The 20,636-nt window shown below is 51.6% G+C and overlaps 2 protein-coding genes across 17 annotated transcripts in view; one reads left to right on the top strand and one right to left on the bottom strand.

Annotated features, from left to right (window-relative positions):
* LOC145516729 (uncharacterized) overlaps positions 1-5,089 on the top strand; it is a 26,527-nt gene extending 21,438 nt beyond the window's left edge. For 14 of the 15 annotated variants that reach the window (XM_081518252.1, XM_081518274.1, XM_081518263.1 and 11 more), the window contains 2 exons: positions 1,166-1,266; positions 1,691-1,927. The gene's annotated coding sequence lies outside the window, so the exon portion shown is untranslated. Of the gene's footprint in view, positions 1-1,165; positions 1,267-1,690 lie in introns of all 15 variants that reach the window. The other variant, XM_081518308.1, reaches the window with a different exon arrangement.
* The window catches only part of LOC145516719 (L-gulonolactone oxidase), a 24,288-nt gene extending 3,652 nt beyond the window's left edge, over positions 1-20,636 (bottom strand). Inside the window, exons 1-10 of one of the 2 annotated variants that reach the window (XM_081518214.1) lie at positions 20,493-20,636; positions 19,411-19,512; positions 17,269-17,394; positions 15,918-16,012; positions 15,446-15,536; positions 12,547-12,732; positions 4,284-4,391; positions 3,432-3,508; positions 1,068-1,217; positions 88-252 (exon numbers count right to left, since the gene is read on the bottom strand). In XM_081518214.1, coding sequence (XP_081374340.1) covers positions 88-252; positions 1,068-1,217; positions 3,432-3,508; positions 4,284-4,391; positions 12,547-12,732; positions 15,446-15,536; positions 15,918-16,012; positions 17,269-17,394; positions 19,411-19,512; positions 20,493-20,495 — 1,103 coding nt within the window. In that variant the 5' untranslated portion in view covers positions 20,496-20,636. Of the gene's footprint in view, positions 1-87; positions 253-1,067; positions 1,218-3,431; positions 3,509-4,283; positions 4,392-12,546; positions 12,733-15,445; positions 15,537-15,917; positions 16,033-17,268; positions 17,395-19,410; positions 20,118-20,492 lie in introns of those variants that run through there. The other variant, XM_081518225.1, reaches the window with a different exon arrangement.

Below are 20,636 nucleotides of genomic sequence, written 5' to 3'. Positions count from 1 at the left end.
TTCGAAGCCGAGGGACCTGCTTCCGCAGCCCCGCCCCCTTCACTACCTGCTTCCCCAGCCCCGCCCCGCCCCGAGCGAGCCATTCACCTGTACATGATGATGTTCATGTAGCAGCTGTCACGCTGGAAGCAGGGGCTCAGCAGGATGTCGTCCCCACGGGTGAAGCGCACCTCCACGGGGTAGTGGGCCACCACCTTGGGGTTCGCCTCCAGCATGGCCTTCAGCTCCAGCAGGGCCTCTTTGGTCTTCTCTCTGCACTCGGCCCGGGGTGGGAGAAGGAATGGAACCCAGACCTGAAGAAGGGGCCTCCAGAGATGTCCCATGAGGCTCAGCACGGCCCCCAGGAAGCCCCTTCCTCACGGCTCCTGCTCCTAAAGTCCTTCTCACGGAAGCAGAGAGCTACCTCCTGCTCCCACCCCAGCCCCGAGGACCCCCACCCAATAGGGGGCTCTCCTCAGGTCTCTTCTCTGGCCACAGCTGTTCCAGGCCCTGGCCTCCTCTTCTTCAGACAGGATCAAGCCACTCTGATGCCAAGATTCCTACTTTTTCTAATAGTCCAGCCCTGAGAGTCTGGTGGCCCCAGCCCCTGAACACTGTGACAGAGGGATCCCCTAAGCCCTAAGCACTGATCCCCCTTTTCCTGGAGAAAGACAAAGAGGGGCAATTCAGAGAGGAAGCTGCCTCCATTTCAAGGAGGTCCCTTCCCATGAAGAATATGGGCCCCCAGCCTGCCAGATGGGCTCTGCTAACGGAGGGACTGAACACAGGGTACAGTCTTTCGGAAGAACCCGAGGCTGGCCACGAAGCCCTATGTTTCAAGTCTAAACCTGCTCTCCCAGCCTCATGGCTGGATTGGGGCCAATGGGGAGAGTGGAGTGGATCCCCTGGCTGGTTTCCCGAGAGGCACAGTGGTGCAAGGACACTGGACAGGGATTCAGAACTTCCCATTTCCCCCAGAAATAACAGGTAGGATGGGAGCCTGGTTGGCAGTGCATGGGCTGTGGGCAGGACCCAAAGGGAGCTATATTTTGCTGACCCACCCACAGAGTGGCCCGCTTGGCCCTTACCTGGGGATGGCCCAGTCCTGGACATGCTGCTTGAAGCGGCACTCGTAGGTGAAGATCTTGTAGCTGAGGTTGCAGTTTTCCTTCTTCCCGTTGAACAGGAGCCAGAAGAAAAAGCGATTGATCCAGCCCACAAGGCCTGGCAGGAAGGTGCTGGGGGACAGGGCAGAGGGGTCATGATCATCAAATTATCCAGTGGTGGGTAAGTACCGGCTGTGTTGAGAGCAGTGGATTGAGTCCTTTACAAACTGGGGCTTCATTCTCCCTATCCTGTGCCACATGTGCTAATCTGCAGCCTGGAAATCCCTCTAGGGAACGTGAAGATCCCCCTGCATCACTCTCTTTGTGGCTGCCCAGGGCTCCAGTTACAAATTTTAGCCTACATTTTATTCTTCTCTCCCTCTTTAATGACTAGGTTGTTTTTTAGTGTTAGAGTGTTTCATCTTAATTGTGATTTAAAAGAAAAGACCACTTAATATAAAATTTACCCTCTTAACCATTGTTTAAGTGTGCAGTTCAGTAGTGTTAAATATATTCACATCACTGAGCAGTGGATCTCCAGAATCTTGCAAAATCGAAACTCTGTCTCCACTAAAAATTAACTCCCCATTTCTCCCTCCCTGCAGCCTCCGGCAACCTCCATTCTTCTCCGGCAACCTCCATTCTTCTCCGGCAGCCTTCCATACTTCTCGTCTCTATGAATTTGACTACTCTGGCTGCCTCATATAAGTGGAATCACTCAATATTTGTCCTCTTATGTGTCTGACTTATTTCAGTTATCATCATGTCTTCAAGATTCGTTCACATTGTAGCCCGTGTCAGAATTTCCTTCCTTTTTAAAGGCTGTATAGTTTTCCATTGCATAGCTGTATGTCCCATTTTGTTTAGTCATCAGTTGGATAGTTATGTTCACTTTTTGGTTGTGAACACAAATGTGTAAATATCTCTTTGAAATTGTGCTTTCAGTTCTTTCTGGCATATAGTCAGAGGTGGAATTGCTGGGTCATAAGGGAAATTCTATTTTTAACTTTTTGAGAAACCTCATACTGTTTTCCATAGTGGCTGCACCAGTTTACATTCTCACCAACAGTGCATGCGTCCTAAGTCGCATCCGACTCTCTGTGACCCTGTGGACTGTAGCCCGTCAGGCTCCTCTGTCCATGGGATTTCCCAGGCAAGAATACTGGAAGGGGCTGCCATTTCCTCCTCCAGGGGTCTCCTTGACCCAGGGATTGAACCTGCATCTACTGCATTGGCAGGCGGGTTCTTTACCACTGAGCCACCAGGGAAGCCAAATCACCAAGACCTAACCCATTATTTAGCTTTCACCGTTGCGTCCTTGGGCACGTGGCTCAGCGAGCGGCCCAGAGCTGCAGGGGCGAGGCCAAGTGGATGTGGTTTCCAGAAGCCACTAAGTGAGAGCCACGTGGGCGGGACTCAGAGGCCATGGAGCTCCCTCAGAGCATGCGTCCCGGCCTGGGATGTGGCCACTGTGATTTAGAGGTCAATTTATTTGGATGCTTCCTGGCTTGGACTCCACAGACATAGGCACATAAAGCTGCCAGGCTGCTGTGATGGAAGGGGAGAAAAGTCTGGCTGGGCATTTTCCACTCTCACACCCGATCCATCATCTGATGGAGCAATGGCCTCCAGGCTGGACTCACTGTCTTTAATAAGACACCAACGTCTCCAAGATAAAAGAATAGATGGATACACTTGATAATAAGTTTAAATATGTCTATACACCATAAGGGCTTTCCAGGTGGTAAAGATCTGCCTGTCAATGCAGGTGATACAAGAGAAGTGGGTTTGATCCCTGGGTCAAGAAGATCTCCTAGAGCAGGAAATGGCAACCCACTCCTGTATTCTTGCCTGGGAAATATGGACAGAGGAGCCTGGTGGCCTACAGTCCAGGGGGTCTCAAAGAGTCTGACACAACTTAGTGGCTGAACAACAACAACAACAGCAACATACTTTAAATATGTGTTGCCTATATTATTTATGTATATGAAACATTTCAAAAGTTTTTACCAGATGCCATTCCATGTCTTGGCTAAATATAGTGTCACTGCTCAAGGACCCATAAGGCCTTCCTCATCACTCATAGTTTTGTGTCTGGTGCTTGAGCCTGAGCACAGACTTCAGGCTGAGAAGGAGGTAAGAAACTGGACAATCACCCATGAGCCAGGGTGTGCAGCCTGGGCATGGGTATTTTTTAAAAAAGCTCCCCAGGGTTGGAATTCAATGCTCTGGACTGTGCAGACAGACCCAGTTTGCAAGTCTGAAGGTGGGATGTTGATCTTCTGATGGACCACATCCCCAGCAGTAGAAGGCAGGTGCTGGGAAAAGATACAGTGGTATTCCTACCTGATCCAGAGTAGGAACTCCAGTAAGTAGAATCCAATAGCGTAGTCCCAGAACCAGTTGGCTGAAGAGGAGGGCGGCTGGGAAGCAGAGTCTGTGATCAGTTCTGAGCTGGAGCTGAGTGTCCCAGGAGAGGCTGTGTGTGTGTGCTGGGGGAGGGGCAACCTGCTGGCTAGGACCATTGAAAGCCTCATTCTTGGTGGCACTGCCGATCCGCATGTCCTGTCCCCTTCTGTTTCATGCTTATGTGATCATTTTGCTCAAGACCAAGAAGTGCCTATGTCTCTTCTCTGCAGAGCTGAAGAGCCTGGTGTTCGGCAATCACCATTTATGAACCCCATGCCAGCCCCATACACATAGTAGGTGTTCTGGCCTTTGCCTGACTTGTCTGGTCAACACCTTCCTTTATGTTATTTTATGGCTTTATTTTATTCTGCTGAGAAGCAGCCTGTTTACCAAGGACATGGTGGTGGGGAGATAAAACCATGGGTTTCTTCCCCTGGGGTTGGGAATGATGGGGTGCTGGAGGGAAGGTGGGATGCACTAACTGGCTTCTGAGGTCTATCCTGACTGCTTACGACTCATTAGCCAGTCCTGCCCACACCTCCATCTCTGCTTCCCACATCTGGATTGTCCCTTGACCCCTGTATCCCTCCTCACAGACTCATGGACCCTTACTGGGACCACCTTCCCTCTTCCTTCCACCCTCTGGCATTTACTGCTCCTCTCCTCATGCTCAGGGATGCTCACCCTTTGCTTTTCCTCTCACTTCTCACCAATCATCAGGATGGTAACAGGTGTTAGGTGCCCTGGGAGCTGGGCAGTGGGGGGGATGGGGAAGATGCCCACGGCTACCTTGTTGGTGTGGTCCTGGTAGATTACACTGACGTTCTCGCTGTGTGGGAACCAGAGAAAGCGGAAGTATTCGGATTTCTTCAGGTGACTATCCAGGTTGTCAAGAACCTGAGAAAGGAGCAGAGATTGTGTGGGTCACAGGATGATGGTGGGGATGCTGGAAGTCAGGGCCCCCCATCAAAAGAAAATATCCCAAATTGTCCTAACATTGCCAAAGAGCATGGGATGTGTCTTATAAGATGCTGGACATTAAGTGGTAAGGAATCCACCGCCAATGCAGGAGATGCAAGAGACACATTTTCGATCCCCGGGTTGGGAAGATCCCCTAGAGAAGGGAATGGCAACCCACTCCAGTATGCTTGCCTGGAGAATCCCATGGACAGAGGGGCCTGGTGGGCTACCATCCATGGAATCACAACAAATTGGACATGACTGAGCACATGCATGCCACGGACATTAAAATGATCCACTTATAGGTTGACTTCATTGAATTATGCAGAGGATAAAAATGAGTTCTCGTTTATCCTGACTTGAACAATGACTGGCTGTATAAGTTTGGACAAGTGCCTCAATTTCCTCATCTGCAAAATAGGATTAACAACAGTATCTATGTCAGGATTGTTATGAAGATTAAACACACTAATGCCTAGAAAGCCCTTAATACGGTGTCATGAGCACGGTAAGCTCCATACAGGTGTAAGCTGCTGCTACTACTATTACTCTTACATTGTCATTGCCGGCATCACTGTCATCATCTCTTATTCCCACAACCCCTGACACTGCAGTGGGCTTTAATAAAATTAACAGGAGTGTCTGGCTCTGAATGGCTCATCCGTACACGTTAAGATGTCACAGAGCAAATCATGTCTCCCTGACACCCATCAGGCTGACACATGACAAATTCTGAGCCAAAGGAGATGCAGATTTGGGGTTTGACAGGCAGCTGGGAGGGAGAGGGAGAGTGCTGGTTTTGGAGTAAGTTCTGGATTCAAGCCCTGGCCTGGCGACTTGCCAGCTGCACAACTTTGCCGGATCCATATCCCCGGAGCCTTGGTTTCCCACCCCCCAAAAACAACACATGGGCAGTTGTGCAAATTAAATGAGATAACTATGATGAAGCTCATGAGTAGAGTGCCTGCCTTGTGGCATGTACCCAGTGGAGAGTTTAGGTTCTGAATGTGAGCAATCCTGGCATACATCTGAGGATCCAGCCCTATTCCCCACCAGGTTCCCAGCTGTGAGTCTCATGAAGCAGCATCTCTTCATCTGTAGAACCAAGACAGAAATAGCTTTCTGTCCTTCTTTTCTTTCTTCCTTCCTTCCTTCTTTCCTTCCAGGACTGTTGTGAGAACCAAGGGAGGTCATGGATGTGAAAGTAGTTTACAAGCTGTAAACACAGCAAGAAGATCAAACCAGTCAATCTGAAAGGGAATCAACCATGAATACTCATTGGAAGGACTGATGCTGAAGCTGAAGTTCCAATACTTTGGCACTTGATGCCAAGAATTGACTCATTGGAAAGACTCTGTTGCTGGGAAAGATTGAAGGCAAAAGGAGAAGGGGGCAGCAGAGGATGAAATGGTTGGATGGCATCACTGACTCAATGAACATGAAGTTGAGCAAACTCTGGGAGATAGTGAAAGACAGGGAAGCCTGGTGTGCTGTAGTCCATGGGGTCACAAAGAGTTGGACATGACTTAGTGACTGAATAACAACAAAAACAACCTGTGATTTCCATATCTGACCAGAAAGGAAGGGAAAACCAAGGTGAAACACCAAGGAATGAACCCATCTAAAACTTCAATTTGGAGCACCTGGGAGCAGTGGAATTTTAGAATTCTGGATCCTGGTCATCACTTCAGGGAGGACTCCTGACTTGTTAACTGATGCTTGATGGGGCCCAGGAGATAAAGGAATTGGCGGACCATTGTCGCCTTCCAGTGACCTGGCTGCCATCCCAAACCTCCCCTGCCACATGTCAGCTCAGGCTGTGGGTCACCCTATTGCATCTCTGCTCATATCTCTCTAGCCTTCCCCTAAAATCTGCTCCTGCTAACGTGGCTTAGCCCAGGCCCTTCTTAGCTCTCACTGGCTCTTTTGCACTAGCCTCATAATTTGCCCCATTTTTCATCTTTCCAGACAACATCTACAGGGAAGCATCCCAAGACACAGCTCAAAAATCCCCAGCAGCACTCCATTTCCAATGGAACTGAGCCCAAACAGTTCAGCACTAAGAAGACTTCTTCCACACACACTGTCCAGTACTGTTGCCACTGCCCTCAAGTGACCACGTGGAAAGGGTCAGATCTGAATTCAGATGTGCTGTAATTCAGATGCTCAATTTAACCCCACCCCTACCCCCACCAATGCCGTCTCCTTCCATTCTAAGTGGTTTTTATTTATATTACATCCATCCCAGAAGTATATTACAGGTACTGAAGCATACATCTGTCCTGAAATTCATCAAGCATCTCATTCACATTTGGTTTCTCCTCGAGGGCAGATATCAGCACATTTTTTTCTGTTAAGGGCCAGATAGTAAATATATTAGGCTTGCTCTCTCTGTTTTCTCACCTCTGCTGTGGTAGCATGAAAGCAGCCACAGACAATACATTAATGAGGATCATTGCAGTGTGTCAATAAAACTTTATTTATAAAAGCAGGTAGTGAACCAGATCTTCCCTGTGGGCTGTTTCCCAAACCCTCACCCTAGAGCTGCTGGCATAGGGATTTGGACCCAGTAAATGCTGCAGGGTTCTTTGTTGTTGTTGTTCAGTCGCTCAGTAATATCCGACTCTTTGGGACCTCAGGGACTGCAGCACACTGGGGTTCCCTGTCCTTCACCATCTCCTGGAGTTTGCTCAAACTCATGTCCATTGAGTCAGTGATACCACCCAACCATCTCATCCTCTGTCATCCCTTTTTCTTCCTGCCTTCAATCTTTCCCAGCATCAGAGTCTTTTCTAATGAGTCGGCTTCGCATCGGGTTGCCAAACTATTGGAGCTTCAGCTTCAGCATCAGTTCTTCCAATGCATATTCAGGGTTAATTTCCTTTAGGATTGGCTGGTTTGATCTCCTTGCAGTCCAAGGGACTCTGAAGAGTCTTCTCCAACACCACAGTTTGACCGCATCAATTCTTTGGCACAAAGGCAATTCTTTGGCCTTCTTTATGGTTCAACCCTCACATCTGTACACGACTACTGGGAAAACACTATATGGACCTTTGTCCACAAAGTGATGTCTCTGTTTTTTAATATGCTGTCTAGGTTTGTCGTAGATTTTCTTCTAAGGAGCAAGTGTCTTTTAATTTCATGGCTGCAGTCACTGTCCACAGTGATTTTGGAGTCCAAGAAAATAAAGGGCCCTATGATTCCTTATTTGAAGAGGAGGCCCTCTTCTGCTGGGCTGTAGATCCATGAAAAGTTCAGGAAGAAACACCAGGTCCCTGTCACTATCACTTCCATCCTGACTGGGTGATGGACCCATGGCCCATCACCTCTGGGCAGAACCCTTTCTCCTGGGAGAATAGGGAACATGGTCTGGAGCTCTGCCTGGAGGATGGGACTGAGAGAGCAGAAAATCCCCTCTTCTCTCCTGTCCCAGCCTCCAGGGCCATCCTAGGTTGCCCAGACTCTTAGCAGTAAAAGTAATGGTGATGCCCCTTTCTGGGTGCCCAGGTTCCCACCCAGAATGGAGTAATGAGAGCCACTTTCACATCACACTTTGTGCCTCTCTCCTGGCATCTGTCATTTCTTTTCCTCCCTGATTTAGAGGGACAAGGCATATCTTTCCCCCCCATGCTAAACTCTAAGCTCCTCGAGGCAGGTAGCATGCAGACTCCAGCTCTGTGCCCTCTGTGGTCCCTAACTGAGCATTGTGTGACCACTGAAGGATGCAGCCCCCTGCCCTGGGCTGATCTCACTGTGACTCTCTTCAGGGCCTACGAACAATCCTATCTGGGGGAGGAGGGTCTCCAGGATCACGTTTCCTCCGTCTGACTGGTGGTTCCTGGGAGCACCATCGAAGGAGGTGGGCCCCAGAGGATGTCTTCCTTGGCATGTCTTTGGCAGGAAGGGTTCTAGAGGGTTCCATCCCCTCCAAAATTAGCACCACTACTGAACTGACTCATGAGAACTGATTACCAGGCCTGTGAGCAGAAGCTGAGGGCTCCCTGTCCCCTGGTTGGGGGTTACCCAGTCGTCAGTGGCCGGCCACCCAAGAGGGTGGCGGGCATTGGGATGCTGCTGACAAGGTTGGTGTGTCCCAGGGACCAACCCTGCTTCCCATGGCACTGGGGGAGGCGGTGATGCAGGCAGCCGGCTATACTTCTCACAACTTATTATGGTTTGCGTGGCATAAAGGAAAAAGGTTGACAGCTATTTCCAAAATCCTCCAGTCTTCTCGCTGACTGTGATTTCATACCAGTTAGACTGTAGAAAGTTGGGAATGCTGAGACCTTGTCATAAGAAGCCAGAGAGGCCACCCCTTTCTTGGCCCCTCTGCCCAGAAGCACTGATTCCAACTCTCCCTTCCCCTCAGATGGCTTTGAGCAGCCTTCAGAAGCTATGTTGAGGTGCAGATAAGAGAATCAGACCTGGGAAGCAGGGAGCTGCATCTGAGATGGACCACACCCAGCACGAGCAGGCAAAACCTCAGAGAGGGGTGGGTGTTTAATAAATTCTTCCTTGTGGCTCAGACAGTAAATCTGCTCTCAATGCGGGAGACCCGGGTTCGATCCCTGGGTAGGGAAGATCCCCTGGAGAAGCGAATGGCAACCCACTCCAATATTCTTGCCTGGGAAACCCAAGGACAGAGGAGCCTGGTGGGTTACAGTCCATGGGGTTGCAAAGAGTCGGACACGACTAAGTGAGTAAGCACACGTTGGTTCGCAGGCACCTGCCTGCTCCTGGAAATGAGGTCTCATCATTTTTCTTTTCGGAAGGAAAACATTCAGGGGGAGCAAGAGTGAGGAGAAGCTGCTCCAGTGACAGTTTTCTGATCGGTCCTCTTTCCTTCCTCTCTGGACTGCTCTCCTCCGAGGGGAGTAGCCTGGGACTCGGCTTCCCACTTGCTTCTTACTCTTCCTCGCAAGCATTCCCAGCCCCTTTCAGGGGCCCTTTAAAGGCTGCTCTGAGCGGAGAGGGTAAAAGAGAATTGAATGCAGGGCCACAGACAGCGCACGCCCCTGGAAGGAAATCATAGTGTTGTAAATGCCACCCACCCTCTGCGCAGTCCTTGTCTGTGGCCAGAGACTGGGCAGGGAAGGCTTGTCCACAGGTGTGATGGACACTGATGATGGGCCTGGTAGAGACCCATGCAGCTCCGGGCGGAAGAGCAGCCAGAGCTGCGCAGAGGGGAGGGAGAGAATCCACAGAGGATCTGCTGACTCACAGAAGAGGGGGAGGAGCAGCATCCAGCCTTGTGAGCCCTAGAGGGATGGGCTGGGGCCGCAGGGGAATGATGGGGGACTCCACACGAGGATTCATGCCCCTCCCCAGGGATAAGACCCAAGAACATCCCCAGATGCTCCAGGGGAGAGAAGGACCCTCTGTCTCCAGGGTGGGGCAATGAGGCGGGGCACAGTTTTGTATCCAAGTGCTGCACTGGTTTATGTAACATCAGTGCTGCAAAAGACCTCAGGGTTCTTCTAGTCTGACCCTACTTTTAAAACGGCAAAGAAAGGACTTCCCTGGTGGTCCAGTGGCTAAGACTCCACACTCCCAATGCAGGGGACTTGGTTTCAATCCCTGGTCAGGGAACTAGATCCCACATGCTGCAACTGAGACCTGACGTAGACAAATAAATAATTTTAAAAATAAAAAGACTCCAAAAGTTTGAAGGGCTTGGTCCAGGTCACATAGAGGGAGCTGCACAATCAGGCTTGGGGTTGCCTGCCTCCCCAGAGGCCCTCTAAATACTCACTGAGCATTTATTGCTGTGTGATTGTGTGTGTGTGTGTTTTGGGGGACAGCCTGAGATAAGACTCCAAGAACCAGGCCTTAGGTTAGTCCATCTCTGCCAGGTCAAAGGAGGAGCAGAAAGAGGGTGGAGTCTGTCTGTCCACTCGGTTCTAATGCCCTGGTAGGAGCCCAGGGGCCAATCCTACTGGCAAAAGAATAAGCAATCTCTTTATCTCTGGGTCAAATTATTCAGCTTAAAAATGAACAAGTTCTGACCTAAGTGAGAGGCTAGAAGGTGGTCCCTTTCTGGTTGAAGGTGATCTCTGCCCATCTCCCTTCTCTGCCTGAGATGCCGACCCCTTAACCTGCCTGCCACTCCATTGACACCATGCTCACTGAGGTCAGCAGTGATCTCCTGATGACCAGACCATGGTGTTGCTCCCCAACTCCTCACAGCATTGGACTTGGCTGGCTGCTCTGTCCTGGACACTAAAGCTCCCTTCACTAAGGGACACTAAGGCTCCCTTCTCTCCTCACCCAAGCCCTCTCTCTGTGGGTGACCACATCCACTCACATGGTCAATCGCTGAGGGGAGTGTTGACCTCTGCTTTGCACTGAATTGCATCGACCTAAAATGCAATGTGTGGAAGCCCTCATCCTTGGCATGTGACTACATTTGAAGCTAGGGCCTGCTTGGAGTGAACAAGAAGCTTAGATCAGCCCCATAACACTGGCCTGGGGATATGGCTAGTTGAAGCAGGCTCTTGAGGTCGCTCAGAGTCTAGGGTGGCTCCAGGTGGACTGGTTCTTCCCTCTTAGAGCTCCCTCGCTTAGCCATGCATTATCACTGCCAAACAATTCCACAAAATGTCCTTGTAATCCTTTCTAGGGCCAAAGCATCAGGCAACTCATTTGCCAAGACTGGCCCACGCGTGCTCAGCATTGATGCTTTAGGAATCAGTGCCGCATCCCCTGGACCAGCAGTTCCCAACATTTTTGGCACCAGGGATTGGTCTCATGGAAGACAAATTTTCCACGGACCGAGACAGGGCTAATGGTTTCAGGATGATTCAAGTGCATTACATTTACTGTGCACTTTATTTCTGTCATTACTACATCAGCTCCACCTCAGATCATCAGGCATTAGATCTCAGGGAATGGGGCCCCCTGCCCAAAAGCATCCCTGGAATCACTTTTTCAGCCACCAATGGAGAGTTCTGGGGCTAAAGTTCCACAAACACCATGTGTGCATGTGAGCTCAGTTGCTTCAGTTGGGTCCAACTCTTTGCAACCCCACTGACTGTAGCCCACCAGGCTCCTCTGTCCATGGGATTCTCCAGGCAAGAATACTGGGGTGGGTTGCCATACCCTCTTCCAGGGGATCTTTCCAACTCAAGGATTGAATCCGAATCTCCTGTGTCTCCTGCATTGCAGCCAGATACTTTACCGCTGAGCCACCAGGGAAGCCCCACCAAACACCATGCCTCTGCATAAAGGACCTTCTGCATTTAAATCCTTTGCTGTGAGGTTCAATGTATTAGAAATTCCAATGGTAAGGATTTTTTAGACCAGATGCTAGATAACAGTATTTTCCATTTTTCACTGACTAGGTACCCTGGGGAGCATATTTTAGTACTGAACTAGATACTTTACAAGTGTTATCTGATTTAATGCTCAGGTTCAATACTTTAAGGCAAACATGCTTTACTCTGTTTTTGGATGAGGAAACTGGGGCTCAGCAAGGTTCAATGGCTGACTCAAGGTCACAGCTTGGGGGTGGTACTGCCAGCATTCAGTTTGACCCCAAATTCCACCATAACTATGTGGGCCAGTAGTGTTCCCATCACTACCAACTCCATCTGTGCAGAGGGTCTACTCATATTGAATGGTGAGGTGACTATGGAGGAGCTCAGATGCTGAGGAACTTGGAACCATAGATTTGAGTCCTGTAGCTTAGCAATTACCAGGGATAGATCCATGCTTACCAGGCATTTCTGGTCTATTGCATGCTATCCATCCATCCATGCATCAGTCCATCATCCAGTCATCCATCCGTCCAATCATCTGTCCATCTAGTCATCCATCCATGTATCCATCCATCCATCCAATCATCCATTTTTCCATTCATTCAAAAAACATTGCCATCATTCAGAAGCCATCCTTTCTGCCCCTCATCACCCAGCTCCTCTGAACTCTCCTGACCTGCTCACAAAGGGATACTGCCACAGTATTCTGGTGTCAAGGAAGGGCTGGTGAGGTCAGCTCACTGCCCCATTCTGGGGACCTGCAGAGCTCAGAGGAGCATAACTTATTAATGTCCTCCATTTCTTTTCTGAGGCTAAGCAGTGGCAAATGAGAGTACCTCTTTCAAGGTTGAGGGGAAGGTGGTCTCCTGCAAGTGGAACTGGGGCACACACTGCAGTGTGACTGTGAGGATGACTCCGAGGCAGCCCAGGTGCACGCGTGCAGCCTGGAACACTTCTGCGTTGCTGGACTCTGAACACTCAAGAATGGTCCCGTCGGCCATCAGCAGGGTCAGTGCCACCACCTGGTAGTGGGAGAAGAATCATGTTTCAGGATCCCTAGGCTTCTGGTAAACCCCTCACTTCCCTGTTTGTCCTTGCAAGTGAGGCCAAGTGTCTCCAATTCCCAGAAGACCACCATGTATCTGGCCCCAGGGACTTTCCCAGCTAGGTCTCCAATCACAGCCCGAGGGAGCCTCAGTCTTGGGGGAGGGTAGAAGGAGAAATGGAGTGAGGGGGGCTGTGTCTGGGTGGCATCAGCCCTCAGCAGGGAGGGTGCCCACCCATCACAGGTATTTCCATGGCACCCCAGTGGCTTGCCCTCCCCCAGCTGCCTTGCTCATCCTGTGGATTTCAAAGTCAGGATTCAGCAAGCTTGTCCTCTGCCTGGAAGAGAGCTAAGATGAGATCGGCTCCAAAGAGCCACGAGGCCCTGGCTGGAAGTGGCTCATAAAGGCAAAGGGTGTGCATGCATCTGGGGGTGGGGAGCTGGCCTCGCTGTCCCAACACGCAGCCCTGGGGACCAGAGTCCCTTGCAGGCTGTCTGCTCATTGCCCTCCTGAGCACCATCTCAGCCAAGTCCAGTCCATTTTCTCATTGGGGGACCTCTCCCTTGCCTTAGGATCTAGATTCCCCTACTTGGCCCTACCAAATGGGGAATCTCTGGGTTCTGCAGAGCGGGCCGCCCAGTTGGAGACAGGTGATGAACATCACTCTCCTTGCCCTCGGCCCCTGTTTCCAGAGGAACCCTTTTTCATTGCCTGCTGAAGTCCCTCTCCACACTCTGCTATCTGCTCACTGGGACAGAAATTGCTTTTGACATGTGCAGTTGGCGGCGGGGTGCCCAGGGTGAGAGAACAGATAAAGCTGAACTAATTCTGATTAACAGTGACCAAAACCAGAGAAGAGAAACTGGCAGAAATGGGGCACAGTGGCCTGCTGTGAGAGTGAGGGCGTTAGGATGATTTTTATTAAAAAAAACACACACCAGACTTTGTTGGAGATCTGGGGCTGAGCTGAGCACTGGCCAGTGAAACACAGCAGCGGGGTCCAGTGATATTAAAGGCGGGCACTGACTCACCAGCTGTGTGATCTTGGATGTGACTTAACCTCTCTGTTTCCTCATCTGTGAAATGAGGGTCATAACCATCTCAGAGAGAGTAGGTGAAGCACCCAGCTAAGTGCCTGGGGGACAGTAGATATTAAAGATGCCAGTGTCTTCCCCTTGCTCCCTGCCATCAGCATAAGGGTAGAATTAAACAGAGGAGCTCTCACCCCCACGTGCCAGGGCCTGTCCTGCTCACCTGGGCTTCCTAAGGGAAAGAAAGTAAAAGTGAAAGTCCCTTGTGAAAGAGAAAGACTCTTTGTGACCCCATGGACTGTAGCCCACCAGGCTCCTCTGTCCATGGAATTCTCCAGGTAAGAATACTGGAGTGGGTTGCTATGCCCTCCTCTAGGGGATATTCCCAACTCAGGGATTGAACCCAGGTCTCCTGCATTGCAGGCAGGTTCTTTAGTGTCTGAGCCACCAGGGAGGCCTAAGAATACTGGAGTTGATAGCTTATCCCTTCTCAAGGGGATCTTCCTGACCCAGGAATCAAACCAGGGACTCCTCCATTGCAGGTGGAAGGGGTGGCTCCCAATGCAAGTGTCGTGAACTGTCTTTGGGGCCCCCAGGCTCTCATACACACTGTCTCATTAACCCCCAACTCCCCACAGGTTGAGGAGGATTATGTTGAGGTAACAGCTGAAGACAGGGATGCCCAGATGAGTTAAACAACCTGCACACATGTGCACACCCAAGGCATGCGGGAGGCAGGTTTTGGACTCACATCTGAGTCCCAAACCTGTGCCCCATACTGGATTCCCATGAAGTTTAAGAAATACTTTTGGGTGAGAACTTCCCTGGCAGTCCAGTGGTTAAGACTCTGCCTTCCAGTGTAGAGGGTAGGGGGTTTGATCCTTGGTTGGGGAGCCTCACAGCCAAAAGCCAAAACATAAAAAAGAAGCAATATTGTAACAAATTCAATAAAGATTGTAAGAAGTGAAAGAAAAGAAAGTGAAGTCGTTCAGTCGTGTCCCACTCTTTGCGACCCCATGGACTGTAGCCTGCCAGGCTCCTCCACCCATGGGATTTTCCAGGCAAGAATATTGGAGTGTGTTGCCATTTCCTTCTCCAGGGGATCTTCCCGACCTAGGGATCGAACCCTTGTCCCCTGCACCGCAGGTAGACTCTTTACCATCTGAGCCACCAGGGAAGCAAAGTAGTCCACATCAAAAAATCTTAAAAGCTTTTGGGTGAAGGTCAGGTGCGATCCCAGGCCCATGTGCTTGGCTCCTTCTTGGCTCCTCCCTGACTTGCTAAACTGGAAAGGCCCCTTGCCCTGCCTGGCTTCCAGTTCAGACCTTTCCCTGGGGATGGAACCCTTTGCTCTGCTTGCCCTTTTCCCCAGGGTGGCCAGGAAGCTCCCCAGAGGCAGGGCTGTGTCAACACACACGGGGGTGCCTTCATCACTTGTGTCTGCTGGGGACTCATGAGGTTCAGAGAGACAATGTTTCTGGAGGGTCCTGCAGAGTCTCCATCAGAAGAGAGACCCAGGTGTGTTCAAGGCCCCCACAGAGCTCTGCTGACACCATCCTGGAATGCCTGCTTGTCAGGAGCCTCGATGACAAGGGTGAAGGGGCTCTGACCCATCCTCCCCTCTCCCTGGTGGTCAGCATCGAAGCAAGTGAACTCACCTGTGTGGCCAGGATGCCATGCTTGATCCCCGTGTTGTGTGTTCCAGACCCGATGACGCCACCTGCAGTCACGTCTGACACGGCTCCCAGACTAGGAGGAGGGACACAGGGACCAGTTAGGCTTCGTGGGACAATGCCTCCCAGGGTTGTGGCGCGAGGCCCCTCAGAGCAGAACAGCTGATCCATCTCTTGCCTGGGAATCTCGCCCCAGTTTAGCTTGCAAAGAGTCAGACGTGACTTAGCAACTAAACAACAACAATTTCTTTCTATTCTCATATAATAGCCCCTGGACACCTGGGGATGGGGAGATGGGTACCCTATGGGGATAGGACAGGGATCCAGAGAAACAGGTGCATCCTAAAACATGCTCCTCTCTGACCCCTGCCAGATCCTTGAGTGTCTGGCTGAGGCCAGGGTGGGGAGCAATGGTCATCACTGGCAACCCCCTGGGAATGGGCGAGGTGGCTCTTACTTGGACAAAGCCAGGCCATGCTTCTCCAGCTGCGGGTGCAGGTCAGCCAGGAGGATGCCGGCCTCTACAGTCACCTGCTTCTTCTCTGTGTCCACCTGCAAGAGAACGGCACAAGCTAGGATGAGCTAGGCTGTCACCCAGCCCTCGTCCTGCAGCCACGCAAGGCTGTGAGTACAAGCATGTCTGTCCCAGCCCACAGTCAGCCCAAGCTGCCTCCCGCAGCCAAAAGGGAGTGCAGGCAAAGCCCTAGAGTGCTGGGGCTCAGGGACTGTCCTGTGCAACCCTTCTAGTCACAGGGGAAAGAAATAAGGGGCAGGGAAGAGAAGAGGTTTACTCAAGGTCACCATAGGGCTGGGACTGGCGCTCAGGTCTCCTCAGCCATGTGGGAGAGTGGTTCTATGCCCTGAGACCCCCCATGGCTGCCCGGGGGTGGTGGGGAAGGGGGGGGAGGAGCAGTCTCTCCATTTCACAGCATGGAGACTGAAGTTCAGGGACTCTAAGTCACTCACCCAAGGTCACACAAACATCGGCAGTGGAACCGAGATAAGAATTCAACATCTGGACTCCAGAACACACATTTCACCGACCCTGAGCACAGAGCCTGGGCAAAATCAATTACCAGAGCCCGGTCCTCACTAATTAGCGATCAGAGTTAATTTCTGCCATGACTGATGTTTTGACCAGAGCATTTTCTACAGGGTGGAGATGGTTGGCCTGAGCAAATTAGGAAATAAATAGTACAGAGAAATCTAGAATCTCTGGTAGCAGAGCTGGAGGGGTGGGTACCGGGCAAAAATGACAGCTCAGAGGAGCTGGCCCTGTCAGGTGAGAACAAGAGCCCTCTTGACGTGCTTGCACTCTCACTCCCTGGCAAGTTCCTGGTTGTGGGCCAGGGAGGGGAGGGTGTGAGATGCCTGAATTAACGTATCCCAGCACAGGGCTGGTGTCAGACTCCTGAGTCTGCGGCCAGCTCTGCCGCTGGTCAGCATGTGACCTTAGGCAAGTCACCTCCCCTCTCTGATATTCAGTTTCCCTATATGCAGAACAAGTTAAGTGCAAATCCTGGATTTGTCATGAATCCACCTTTGGGGACCTGACTTGTGGACATCCTCTCTGTGGCCACAAGGGTGCACACAGACGAGACGTGAGGCTTGAAGAAGTCCAGGGCAGGCCCTGTGGGGGTTGAGGGTGATCACAGGTGGACCAGGAATTGAGGGGGGTCACTTTGGGACTCAGAGGCCAGGAGGGGATGAGGCATGAGGGAAAAGGAGCCTCCACCTCCACCTCGGAGTCTGGGATGGAGAAGTGGCATGGGGTGCAGCAGAGGCAGGGAGCCCAGAGCTCTGAATACCTTGAGGATGCGGTTCATCTTGCCCATGTGGATCATGAAGCCGTCGGTGCAGGCGATGTCCGAGGGTGAGTGGCCACCGCCCACCACCTTCACCCGCTTGTTCTGCTGCCTGGCCAGGGCCAGCACCTGTGGAGGCAGCACCTGCGTCAGCCTTAGCCCAGGCCTTTCTCTGCGAGGCAGCCGGGCCACCCAGGCGTTGCACCCCCCAGTCTCCTAGGCGCTGCCTGGCTGGAGGCCGCCGTGCAGGCCACTCTGGGAAAGAGCCAGAGAGAAGGGCCAGGAGGTGAGCGGGGTGCAGGCCAGCACGGCTCGGAACAAACTTTGCACGCAGGACATCAGCTCTCAGCTCAGCCTGAAGCCTGTTTTCTCGGCATTCAAGGCCCTCGGATCCATTCAAAGCCACTCCACCTCCTAGCCTTCCTCTTCTGCCCTCTCTGCTCCGCAAGCACCACTCCCCTCCACAGCCACTGAAGACTCTGATCATTCTCCACCTGTCCTCCCCTCATCTCCCACTGCCCTACCTCAGCTCCCTTTTGAGCTCCTATTCATCCTCTGGGCTGACTCAGTGATCAGTTTTCTTCATTCTTCTGCTTGAGAAATTGGGGGCTTCGAATCCAGGTTTAAAATCTGGCTCTGATACTTGCTATTTAATAACAAGGGGAAATTCCAAAGCCTCTCTGAGCCTCAGTTTGCCCGTCTGTTAAAAGGGCTAATAATCACTACCTCACAGGTATGGATGGGGACAGGTGAGACCACAGATATGAAGTAGGTGGTGCTGATCACCAGTGGTGACCATGTCATTCCCACCACTCTCCTCTGAGTGCCCTCACACACACGCATGCACAGGCTCACAAACACATGACTCTCCCCCCTCTTTGTGCTCTGCTAATACTAGTCAAACACCTGCATCCTCTGGGTTAGTCCTATGCAAACTGTCTTAGGGGTAAGCCTTTCAAGAGCAAAGGTTGGGTCTTGTCCATTCATTCATTCATTCACTCATTCATTCATTCAACACATATTCATTAAGTGCTTCCTGTGTGCCTGACAAAGGGCTAGGTGTGCTAAGGATGCAATGGAAAACAGGAAAAACGTGGCCTTACATCCTTATGAGGGAGAGAAAAAAAGCATGAAAAAGTTTATGTCAATGAAATAACTGCAGGTCTTGAATGCAGTGAAAGAAATAAGCAAGGAGCTGAGATGCAGTAATGGGGACATCCTCAGATGAACTGGTCTGGAAGTCTCTGAGGAGGTGATTTACCCTGAGTGCTAAAGGATGCAAAGGAGTTGGTCCCGTGAAAAGTGAAGGGACAGGCATCTCAGGTAGTGGGAACAGCAAGGGCTAAGAATCAGAGGTAGGAAAAAGCTTGGTCTGTCCTATGATCTAAAGTAAAGAATCTGCCTGCCAGAGCAGGAGATGCGGGTTCGATCCCTGGGTCAGGAAGATCCCCTGGAGAAGGACATGGCAACCCACTCCAGTATTCTTGTCTGGAAAATCCCCTGGAGAGAGGAGCCTAGTGGGCTACAGTCCACGGGGTCACAAAGAGTCAGACAGAGATCAGGGATGAGGCCATTTCAGGTCTTGGCAAGTGGGGAAGGGGTGGTGGCCTGGGCTTAGTGACAACAGTGCTGGAGAGAAGGAGGTGGGTTCTAGAAACTTCCAAGCCAGGACTTACTGAAGTCAGATAAGGGTAAAGAAGGGACAGTGACCTACTTCCTGGCTTCTAGTTTGAGCAACCAGATGGTTGGTACAGAGTTAGGAAGACCACAATAGAATAGGTTGAAAGCAGACAAACATCAAAAACATCCTTCGGGGCATCAAAGTTTGTTGTCTCTGATGAAAGAAGTCATATGCCAATTTGCAGCTCAGAGAAGAGACCTGAGCCAGAAATAACAATCGGACAGTCACTGGTGGACACCCCAGGTGGTCAGGTGACAGTAGAGTTCAGTTGGAGCCAACCTCACGGTGCTGTTGCCTGGCTAGCAATTCTGGGGTGGGGATGAGGGTCTTAGCCGGGAAGTCCTCCTCTCAGCCTCCTCTCTGCCTCCTCTCTGGGGGCATTTCTGACCCACATTCCTGATCCGGATGGAACTGGAGGTCCAGTGGCAGGACCATCGGGTGCTGTTCTGAGACAAGATACTCACCTCTCTGATCTCCTCCACGGACGTGGGCTGAAAGTACATCTCCGGGCAACATCCATAGGTCCTCGCCCAGTTTTGGAATTTGACCCCCTTGTACCCGTGGACCTATGTGATAGGACAAAAGTTGCGTCACCTCCAGTGAGTGGTCTCAGGCTGCCTGACCCCCATCCATCCACTGCCCTGACATTGTAGAGATGGGAGGCTGAGGCCACGGAGCTGAGCCAGGCTTTGGGTTTGCCCTCGTCACCCCTCTGTGCCCCTGGGAAGCCTAAACACATGTCAGAAGTTCTGAAGCCAAGCGGCCATGTGGGGGCTTCCTGCTACCATTTTCCTTGATCAGCTCATGGCTGAGGGGGGCGGTTGGGGGATTGGGCAGATCATGCAGAAAACTCAGCACTCTTAGGAGAAGCAGGGGGATGAGATCAGGGGTGCAGCTGGAGAAAACAGTATTTGGGTTCCTGCTCCTGTGTGGTGACCCCTCTGAAGGACCCAGTAGTACAAGGTGCACTGGGCTAAGTAGGACAGTGGGGGAGGGGATGCATGAGCTGGCCCGGTGGCCCAGGAAGGAAGGAAACTGGCCTTCAGCTTTCCCACCAGTCTTCTCCTGCAGGAAGGGGCACCTCTGAGAGACTCTATGGCAGCCTTTTCTGGCCTGGAGGCCAAGCAGGGAGCCCTGGGAAATGGATTCCCATTTGAGGGACCTCTGCTGTGTGCCTGGGTTCCTCCACATGTCATACCTTTTTAGGCCTTACAGTGATACCACCAGATGGATGATATCAACACTCATTTTTCAGGAGCAGAAACTGAGGCCCAGAGAGGTGCAGTAACCTCCCCAAGCTCACACAGCAACTGAGTAAAGACACAGGAGCACAACCCAGGCCTTCCTCTTCTATCCCTTCCCTAGCACCCCAGCAGCTTCTCAGAGCCTCGAGTCCAATTTGAAGTCTTCCCTGTGGCCACCCCTCAGCCCCACACATGCCCAATTTTGCCCCCCTGCCCCAAGCCAGGTTCACGAGCTCAGTCTGGATGTAGCCGGTGGGGCTGACCAGCCGAACTGACCTGACCAGGGTGCCATTTGGCCCTACCATGGCTCCAGTGGTGGGTCAGTGGCCTCGGCTGACTCCGGCTTCCTCTAGGAACAGAGCACAGGGCAGCAGGGCCCTGGGGCAAAGCAGAGGGGCTGGAACCAGCAGCGTGGTGACAGTGAACACAGAAGTTCAGGAAGGCAC

This window comes from Giraffa tippelskirchi, chromosome 1 (assembly GCF_054371585.1).
Source record: "Giraffa tippelskirchi isolate mGirTip1 chromosome 1, T2T-mGirTip1v1.2.pri, whole genome shotgun sequence".
Taxonomy (NCBI): Eukaryota; Metazoa; Chordata; class Mammalia; order Artiodactyla; family Giraffidae; genus Giraffa; species Giraffa tippelskirchi.
Note: the sequence above shows the minus strand (reverse complement) of the source record. Positions and strands in the feature narration are given on the sequence as shown.